Genomic DNA, 10622 nt, shown 5'->3' on the forward strand with positions numbered 1-10622 from the left:
AAATGTGGGAGAGAATTGCTATAGCTTGAGTACACTGTAATGGAATACAGGTGGTAGCTCATTCTGAGGGGCATTTTGAGCCCCTCAGAATTTGCTGCCTTTCCATATGGACCGTTTTATCAAGCCTAAACATCTATGTTCTACTGTGGCGTCCCAGGCAGTAGTATATTCCTGCACAACCGGAGGCTGCAGTTTCAGGACCCCAGTTTCAGGACCGCAATTCTAGGACCCTCGTTTTTTGTGACAGCACCACCTACAGAACTGGATGATATAGCGGTGTGCTGCAGTTTCAGGACCTCAGTTCTATGACCCATGTGGTTTATGGCTCGTTTCCACTGAGCGGTACAGTACGGTTCGATACGGTACGGTACACGTTTATTTGCGTTTCCACTGTCAAAAGTTGTGACTGTTAGGAAAATGCCGACCCGTACCGTAACACTTTTTTCGATACCCTTCCGTTGGGGTACCTAGCACAGTAGTATGGTACTTAAGGGTGGAGCTAGACTCACTGCAGAACGCTGATTGGTTGACAGAGAATCGTCACTTGCACGTGCGACAGGGGGATAGACAAAGCAAGAGGCGCCATTTTTAAATCACAAGATTTCAAAGCAATGTCGGCGCGCAGCTTAACGTTACCGTGGTCGAGCCAGGAGGTGCAGACCTTGCTGGGTATCCTCGGCGAAGAAGGGGTACAAAGGGAACTCGATGGCATGGTGAGAAACGAAAAGGTTTTTCAGCATGTTTCTGAGAGAATGGCTCTCGAGGGGTTTCAGCGGACGTCCGAGCAGTGCCGCACTAAAAGTAAGAAACTGCGGAGTGACTATCGTAAGGTGAAAGACCACAACAGCCGGAGTGGTGTTCACAGAAAGAAATGGAAGTGGTTCGATATGATGGACGCCATCTACGGACACAGACCAGCAAGTTTGGGAAGAGAAGGAGGCATCGATACGGCCACCTCGTTGCTGGAGTCGATGATGGAGTCTGTCGGTAAGTTCGTATAACTAGTTGTAAAATAAAGTGTACAACGATCACGGTAAAGCTTACTTCCAATGCACAACTTTAGAGCAAGCATGTTGTTTGTTTTGCAAGCCAGTGAGGTATCAACCGAGATTTGCAAGCTATCAAGACGCTAGTTTATTAGCCAGTGCTGGCCGGAGTACAAATCTAGAAACGTACTTAGTACAGTCAGATAACTTTACCCTAATAAAGCGGTTCCCAAACTGGGATGCAAAGCCCGTCTGTGTCGAAGCCCTGCCCTTTTCAGTTTAGGTTGAAAGAAAAGTGTGTTTTTTCACTCTGCACTCCGAGCGCGATACACTGAAGCTCACTCTCGCTCAGGTAAATCATTAACACCATCACCGCTTAGAGTACATGTGTTTTATTGAACTACATACATTACAATCGGCTAAAACTAATACGCAGGTTACTTTCCTGAGCAAGAGCGCTCCCGAGTCCGTGTTCTTCACTGTTTGTGTGAATCGCGGAACAGTTCGGCACACACACACAAAATACCGGCAGTTCAATAGGGAAACGCGCATCTCCTTAAAGGGGCATAACTATATTTCTACTCGTGGATTATGGACCTCCTCCAGGTATTGTGTAGTAGCTAAACTAAACATTTTATATTTGGCAGCTGTTTTAGGATTGAAATGTTAAACCACCGATAAAAATAATCTGGCAAACTAATAAACCTTTAGTTTAGTCCCCACTCAGTCCTACTATGTTGTATGTTTATCTTAAACTGTATTTTTGCAGTTTGTGTAATTAACGTGACTTGTGTAACTTTTCAGTTGAAGATCCTAGCTGTCAGGAGGAAACAGAGGGACTTGATGAGATGTTGTCCACCTCTGAGAGCTCAAGTGCGCCTGCCAGTGTCAGGACATCAACACCGACACCAGCAGAAAACATTGCTCCATCTCCTTCGAGTGAACCCCGGCGTATAACCATCGGTAAGACGTGAATACCAGAGTGAAAAGTCACTTACTGAACATAAATATTATAGTATTATACAGATTTTATACAGTATAATCTGGACATTGCGTTGTAGTACACTAGATGCCTCACCCTTATGTTGGTTTGCAAAAATCAAAGGATACAAATGTTTCGCTAACCAGCCAACATTCCTGTCTGTTTGTATTTCTAGGCAAGAGGAAAAGGGGGCAACAGGATGTTGTTGCGGCCCTGGTCGAGATGCAGGCAGCTGATGAGAGGCAGCAGGAGTGGCTGGAGAGGATGGAGGACCGTCGTGACCGGCGCTTTGAAATGATGCTGGAGGATGCTCGTGAGGCAAGGCGGCATGAGGCTGAAATAACTCAGCAACACATGGAGCAGTCTGCAAGCTTTAATCAGGCTTTCCTAGGCACACTCAGTCAGCTTGTGCAGGTGTTGAGTAGTCGCCGTGACCCTGTTCCACCATCCAGCCACTAGTGCTTTAACACTTTAAAACTTTTTGTTTGCACATTTTTTTGTTTTTGCACAGCACTTTGTATTTAAGCATTTGTTTGACTTTTCAAATTAAAGTACTTTTTGGTTTTTACCTCGTGTGTCTTGTCATGTGTTCAATTGCTGTCTCACAGGTTTTCTATCTTATGTCATTTGATTAACATTCCTGCCATCTGGTGTCAACGATGTCAGAATGAATGGACATTTTGTTCACTACCTTGATAAGATGTCCATTTTGGAGATTATGCTTAACTTTAACATACAAAATAGTTGTTAATGTGTTATTTTCTCATGTGATTTTAAAGTAACCTATTGTAAGTAAAATCTAAATTTCTTTCTACATGGTATTACAGAGAGTAAAAGGTCCTCTCTTTCACAAAATATGAATCAGAGGCAGGGTAAAAGAAAAAACAATTTATTCATGTCCAAAATACTAATCAAACAAGTAAACAAAACAACCTAGCATTCACACAAGTGTGCCTTTGCTAAATGTACAACAGATTTAACTGTTCAAATGCCGCATTAGACCCTCACGTACGTCCCTGCCCTCCTCTTCTGCACCCTGTGCCAGTGGCACCACAGGCTCTGCAGTAACAGGTGTGTCCCATTCGTGCTGGTAATCCTCTCCATGACTTTCACAAAGATTGTGCAAAGCACAACAAGTCAACACCATGGATTTCACCAGTTCAATGTCGCTGTCATTCCTCTTCATAAGGCACCGCCACCTCCCTTTGAGTCTCCCAAAAGCATTTTCTACCACTACGCGAGCCCTGCACACTTTCTTGTTGTAGGTCAATTGTTCTGCTGTCAGCCGGCCATTGTCAGGAAATGGTTTTAGGAGCCAAGTCTGCAAAGGATATGCAGAGTCTCCCAGCAGATAATAGCCAGCATTAACCCCACTGATGTTCCTGGTGCAAGCTGGGTAAAGGCTTCCACGCTCAACTAGCTCCCACAATGTTGACAGTCTCAGAACCCGAGCATCATGCAAACTCCCAGCCATTCCTGCATATACACTCCAAAATAGTCCTTTTCCGTCGACTACTCCCTGCAGGATGATGGAATGCCAGCCTTTTCTGTTGAAGTAATCACAGTGGTACTCTTTTGGGGCTATTATGGGTATGTGTGACCCATCAATGGCACCAACACATTGTGGAAGTCCCCATCGGTTCTCAAAGTAGGCTGCCATCTCTTTAAGCTTCTGCCGGTCAGGAAAACTAATCTGTTCTGGAACTAACAACATGCAAGCAGCCTCGCAGAATTCCTGGACGCACCGACACACTGTTGTTTTGCTGACTCCAAAAAGATGGCCAATACTTCTGTAGTCGCTGTTGGTGGCCAACTTCCATAGTGCGATGGCAACTCTTTTCTTTAGGGGAACACACACTCTGAAGTTTGTGTCCTGCTTTTCCATTGCTGGACGCAGCATGGCACAAAGGAACAGAAATGTTTCTTCAGACATCCTGAAGTTGTGCACCCACTGTGTGCGTGTAAATCCTGGAACGATCACATCCCACCACTCATTTGAGCGTCTAAAAGTCCAAATGGTTGGTCTGCAGCGCCGATTTTGCACCAGATTGATTAACTTAAAAAACACAAAGAAAACAATGTTAAAACAATGTAGCAGTGATGGACAGTATGCTAAGATCCCTTAATTAAAAGTTGAACTATCATAGACCGGCTTAAACAATACATAGTCAACAGAAAATTACAGCATTGAAAGTGTTACTCCACCAGATAGGGCACTTTCATTGAAGCAAAAAGTAACACTAGTCAACAGATATAGACTAACTATCTTCGCAAAATTACAGACAGTACAGATAATCAGTCATCAATCTCAACTAGTTTTGCGCTTGTAATAATATAAAGTGTCATGTGAGTGATTGTTCTCAAAATGCAACCTTCACAGTTTTTATTAGTATAATGAATAGATTGTAGTTTACAGTTATCACAGTTGTATGATTTTTACAGATAAAGGCCTGGTTTCACTAGCAGGGCTTTTTGTACTTATTTATTCTCACTGTAGGGTTATTTAATTGATAAGAAAATTCGTTAGTTAGCACATGACAGTACATGAGACGGAATACTTTGTAATACATGACATCAAAAACTGTAGCTAGTTTAAGCTTACCCTCCTGCGCCGTCGTTTTTGTCTTGCCTTGTTTTGAATAGCGCGGTTGTCCGTCTCGTCCCAGCTCCTTAACATTTCCCGAATTTCCCTATATTTTTCGGCTGTGTTTCTCCTTGCAGACTGCAGCCTTTTATCAAACAAAGCTTGTCTCCTCCTTGTTATAAACAGCCACATGCCGAGAAGCAAGAACAAGATCTGCTGTAAGGCCTCCATTGTTCTTCTCTTCGCGCGCACGAATGACGTCAACCGATGCTTTCCGTCATACACCACGCCTATCAAGTGACGTTGATTACTACTTTCCGGCATACACCACGCCTATCAAAAAGGGTAATGTTGGCAGTCGAAACGCTCGCCGAATTCATGGTTTACCGACCTGAACCGTACCGTATTGTACTGTACCGTACTGTATAGCTCGGTGGAAACGAGCCATTAGTTAGTAGCCTACATAGTATAAAGATATTTAATCTCAGGAGTATATTTTATGTGATTTTTTTAATTCAAAATGCATCAGAGGTTAATTACAAAGTGTGTAATACCTGCTTTGAGTCACAATTTTAAATTTAAGCACATTAATTTACACAAAATAAAATTTTAAAATGTATATCAATCTTTAAAAAAAAGTTGAGTACCTTAAAAATCTTAGTTTCTTGAATTATACTGTATATTGATTAACCTCCTTAACTTTAACTAATTAGTTCATTATCAGGTAAAATAATGATGGAATCAGTATATGCAGTCACTAAATTACAGTCAGATATTTTAAAGATTGTACAGAGGCAAGACAAGACTCAAGAATGTTTGAAGAATATATATTTATGTCAGTTTTGCAATAACAACATATATCTTTGATTTAACACTTGTGCACTGTTGGAGTTGTAGAGAGAGAAAGGCAAACAGAATATTAATGTTACTCATGTCTAATTCCAAACTCCAAATTTGTAGTATATAAGTGCAATACCCACCAATTGAGACCATGGTACTATACAGTTGAAGCTGCATACAGTGTGAGGCAACTATTGTAAACATTTCTTACTTAGCTAAATGGATGATGACTGAAAGTCATTATACTAATCTGGTGAACATGGTAGTTTTGATAAATAAGCCATGACACAAAATGAACTGTAGATGATAACATACATTCAATAAAATACTGCACAATTTATAAAAACCAGCAAGTGTTGAAAATACAAATATATATTGTTATAATACCCTTCTATTTGGAAGCGCTCCATCAAAAGAAGACACCACCACTTTCTAATGAAAGCCATGTCCATCTGAAAGATGTGTGACATTGACAGATACTATATAAGCATATACTTATATAAAATAAAAAATAAAAAAAACAAAAATAAAACACTGAGACTCTAAAATTAACATGGCAATCCTGCAGTCATTTTCACAGTGATGGCGTGGCAATCCCTAAAAGCAAAAAAAAAAAAAAAGGTAACATAGGCTACATGTCAAAAGCGATTGCCATCTCGGTTACATTATGAAATCTACATGATATGCAGAATGGAATATAATAGTATTTGTTTGAAGTAGCTAAATATGCATTTATTAATCACTGCAATATTATGCCCAGTCTTTTCAGTCCAGCTCCAAGGATAATAAAAAAAAAAATTGTGCAAGATTCATACAGAATTATTATTATTTTTTTAATTAAATGATTCATTTTAATCTTTTTAATCCTTCGCAGCAAAAGTACAGACTATAAGAACGTAGCCAAAGTATAAAAGGTTGAACTTGTCAAACATTATGCATCATTTAGACAGGCTGATATTGTAGTGCAACCAGGCAGTCAGAGCAGTTATGTAAGAATATTTTATTCTTAACTATGGTAAAACAATGATTATTCAGGAAGTTTCCCCACTAATACAGTAAGCTACAGGTAAATCACACACCCTTACATCAATATGCATTTATCATATTTTTAAGTTTAATAGTGTGGTGGCTAGATGTATTATAGTCATTAAAAATCAAAAAGGATTTAATAAATCATGGCCACGCCACGATCAAGAACATCATAGTAACTAATAAAACTAGCACACAAATTCTTAATTCGTGTGAATTTATTCTTAATTCATAGTTAGCAGCTCACTTTAGTACATTTTGTTTTTCGTTTAAACGTTATAAAATAAAACTTGATTGAATATCAGTACTTACAGTCTGATCAGTGTCCATCGTCCATCTTAAATTAGTGTTTTGGTGATTCAATTCGGTAGGTGGTGCTGTCACAAAAAACTAGGGTCCTAGAACTGGGGTCTTAGAACTGGGGTCCTGAAACTGCAGCCTCCGGTTGTGCAGGAATACCCTTCTCATCCCAGGACCAAAGCCTGGCTTCCCACCGAAACTAAGCAGGTTCTAGCCCGGATCTGACAGGAATTCAATATTGCTTTTTGAAACACTCGATTGTCTTTAATGGATGCTTTAGGTAGGCCAGTCTTAGTTGTTTACTCACAGGCTTGTATTGCAGTTACATGAAAGTGAGACTTTTTTTTTTTTTTTTTAACTTGATTGTTATTGGAAGATTATTTAGTGAGTCCAGTAGAGTGTTTTCACACTAGCAGAATATGTGGGAGAGAGTTGCTATAGTTTGAGTACACTCTAATGCAATACAGGTGGTAGCTCATTCTGAGGGGCATTTTGAGCCCCTCAGAATTTGCTGCCTTTCCATATGGACCGTTTTATCAAGCCTAAACATATATGTTCTACTGTGGCGTCCCAAGACCAAAACCTGGCTTCCCACCGAAACTAAGCAGGTTCTAGCCAGGATCTGACAGGAATTCAATATTGCTCTTTGAAACACTCGATTGTTTTTAATGGATGCTTTAGGTAGGCCAGTCTTAGTTGTTTACTCACAGGCTTGTATTGCAGTTACATGAAAGTGAGACTTTTTTTTTTTTTTTAACTTGATTGTTATTGGAAGATTATTTAGTGAGTCCAGTAGGGTGTTTTCACACTAGCAGAATATGTGGGAGAGAGTTGCTATAGTTTGAGTACACTCTAATGCAATACAGGTGGTAGCTCATTCTGAGGGGCATTTTGAGCCCCTCAGAATTTGCTGCCTTTCCATATGGAGCGTTTCATCAAACCCAAACATATCTGTTGTACTGTGGCGTCACAGTACCAAAGCCTGGCTTCCAACCGAAAGTAAGTGGGTTCTAGCCCAGTTGAAACATGTATTGGATATTGCTTTTTGAAACACTCGATTGTCTTTAAAGGATGCTTTAGGTAGGCCAGTCTTAGTTGTTTACTCAGAGGAGTGTATTGCAGTTACAAGAAAGTGAGACTTTTTTTTGGGAAAAAAACTTGATTGCTATTGGAAGATTATTTAGAGAGGCCAGTAGCGTGTTTTCACACTAGCAGAATATGTGGGAGAGAGTTAATATAGCTTGAGTACACTGTAATGGAATACAGGTGGTAGCTCATTCTGAGGGGCATTTTGAGCCCCTCAGAATTTGGTGCTTTTCCATATGGACCGTTTTATCAAGCCTAAACAAATATGTTCTACTGTGGCGTCCTAGTACCAAAGCCTGGCTTCTCACCGAAACTAAGCAGGTTCTAGCCTGGATCTGACAGCAATTCAATTTTGCTTTTTGAAACACTCGATTGTCTTTAATGGATGCTTTAGGTAGGCCATTCTTAGTTGTTTACTCACAGGCTTGTATTGCAGTAACATGAAAGTGAGACTTGTTTTTTTTTTTTTTTTTAACTTGATTGTTATTGGAAGATTATTTAGTGAGGCCAGTAGGGTGTTTTCACACTAGCAGAATATGTGGGAGAAAGTTGCTATAGTTTGAGTACATTCTAATGCAATACAGATGGTAGCTCATTCTGAGGGGCATTTTGAGCCCCTCAGAATTTGCTGCCTTTCCATATGTTCCGTTTTATCAAGCCTAAACATATATGTTCTACTGTGGCGTCCCAGGACAAAAGCCTGGCTTCCCACCCAAACTAAGCAGGTTCTAGCCCGGATCTGACAGGAATTCAATATTGCTTTTTGAAACACTTGATTGTCTTTAATGGATGCTTTAGGTAGGCCAGACTTAGTTGTTTACTCACAGGCTTGTATTGGAGATACATGAAAGTAAGACTTTTTTTTTTTAAACTTGATTGTTATTGGAAGATTATTTAGTTAGACCAGTAGGGTGTTTTCACACTAGCAGAATATGTGGGAGAAAGTTGCTATAGTTTGAGTACACTCTAATGCAATACAGATGGTAGCTCATTCTGAGGGGCATTTTGAGCCCCTCAGAATTTGCTGCCTTTCCATATGGACCGTTTTATCAAGTCTAAACATATCTGTTGTACTGTGGCGTCACAGTACCAAAGCCTGGCTTTCAACTCAAACTAAGTGGGTTCTAGCCCAGTTGTAACATGTATTGGATATTGCTTTTTGAAACACTCGATTGTCTTTAAAGGATGCTTTAGGTAGGCCAGTCTTAGTTGTTTACTCAGAGGACTGTATTGCAGTTACAAGAAAGTGAGACTTTTTTGGGGGAAAAAAAGCTTGATTTCTATTGGAAGATTATTTAGAGAGGCCAGTAGTGTGTTTTCACACTAGCAGAAAATGTGGGAGAGAATTGCTATAGCTTGAGTACACTGTAATGGAATACAGGTGGTAGCTCATTCTGAGGGGCATTTTGAGCCCCTCAGAATTTGCTGTCTTTCTATATGGACCATTTTATCAAGCGTAAACGTATATGTTGTACTGTGGCGTCACAGTACCAAAGCCTGGCTTCCAACCGAAAGTAAGTGGGTTCTAGCCCAGTTGTAACATTTATTGGATATTGCTTTTTGAAACACTCAATTGTCTTTAAAGGATGCTTTAGGTAGGCCAGTCTTAGTTGTTTACTCAGAGGCCTGTATTGCAGTTACAAGAAAGTGAGAATTTTTTGGAAGAAAAAAAAACTTGATTGCTATTGGAAGATTATTTAGAGAGGCCAGTAGCGTGTTTTCACACTAGCAGAATATGTGGGAGAGAGTTGCTATAGCTTGAGTACACTGTAATGGAATACAGGTGATAGCTCATTCTGAGGGGCATTTTGAGCCCCTCAGAATTTGCTGCCTTTCCATATGGACCGTTTTATCAACCCTAAACATATATGTTCTACTCTGGCGTCCCAGGACCAAAGCCTGGCTTCCCACCGAAACTAAGCAGGTTCTAGCCCGGATCTGACAGGAATTCAATATTGCTTTTTGAAACACTCGATTGTTTTTAATGGATGCTTTAGGTAGGCCAGTCTTAGTTGTTTACTCACAGGCTTGTATTGCAGTTACATGAAAGTGAGACTTTTTTTTTTTAAACTTGATTGTTATTGGAAGATTATTTAGTGAGTCCGGTAGGGTGTTTTCACACTAGCAGAATATGTGGGAGAGAGTTGCTATAGTTTGAGTACACTCTAATGCAATACAGGTGGTAGCTCATTCTGAGGGGCATTTTGAGCCCCTCAGAATTTGCTGCCTTTCCATATGGACCGTTTTATCAAACCTAAACATATCTGTTGTACTGTGCCGTCACAGTTCCAAAGCCTGGCTTCCAACCGAAAGTAAATGGGTTCTAGCCCAGTTGTAACATGTATTGGATATTGCTTTTTGAAACACTCGATTGTCTTTAAAGGATGCTTTAGGTAGGCCAGTCTTAGTTGTTTACTCAGAGGACTGTATTGCAGTTACAAGAAAGTGAGACTTTTTTGGGGAAAAAAAAAACTTGATTGCTATTGGAAGATTATTTAGAGAGGCCAGTAGGGTGTTTTCACACTAGCAGAATATGTGGGAGAAAGTTGCTATAGCTTGAGTACACTCTAATGCAATACAGGTGGTAGCTCATTCTGAGGGGCATTTTAAGCCACTCAGAATTTGCTGCCTTTTCATATGGACCGTTTTATCAAGCCTAAACATATCTGTTGTAGTGTGCCGTCACAGTACCAAAGCTTGGCTTCCAACCGAAACTAAGTGGGTTCTAGCCCAGTTGTAACATGTATTGAATATTGCTTTTTGAAACACTCGATTGTCTTTAAAGGATGCTTTAGGTACGCCAGTCTTAGTTGTT

The 10622-nt window shown here is 40.2% G+C and overlaps 2 protein-coding genes across 2 annotated transcripts; one reads left to right on the forward strand and one right to left on the reverse strand.

The window, feature by feature from the left end:
- The first annotated feature begins 427 nt into the window (after positions 1–427).
- On the forward strand, positions 428–2536 carry LOC137084657 (zinc finger and SCAN domain-containing protein 29-like). Its single transcript, XM_067451008.1, has 3 exons — positions 428–987; positions 1791–1949; positions 2144–2536. Exons 1-3 carry the CDS (start codon positions 612–614, stop codon positions 2425–2427), a joined length of 819 nt encoding a protein of 272 aa, XP_067307109.1. The 5' UTR covers positions 428–611; the 3' UTR covers positions 2428–2536.
- Positions 2537–2841: 305 nt separating this feature from the next.
- LOC137084656 (uncharacterized) lies at positions 2842–4995 on the reverse strand. The gene is made up of 2 exons (XM_067451007.1): positions 4571–4995; positions 2842–4024 (listed from the first exon to the last, which is right to left on the reverse strand). Exons 1-2 carry the CDS (start codon positions 4874–4876, stop codon positions 2945–2947), a joined length of 1386 nt encoding a protein of 461 aa, XP_067307108.1. The 5' UTR covers positions 4877–4995; the 3' UTR covers positions 2842–2944.
- Positions 4996–10622: the final 5627 nt, after the last annotated feature.

Source organism: Pseudorasbora parva, chromosome 8 (assembly GCF_024679245.1).
Source record: "Pseudorasbora parva isolate DD20220531a chromosome 8, ASM2467924v1, whole genome shotgun sequence".
In the NCBI taxonomy this organism is placed as follows: domain Eukaryota; kingdom Metazoa; phylum Chordata; class Actinopteri; order Cypriniformes; family Gobionidae; genus Pseudorasbora; species Pseudorasbora parva.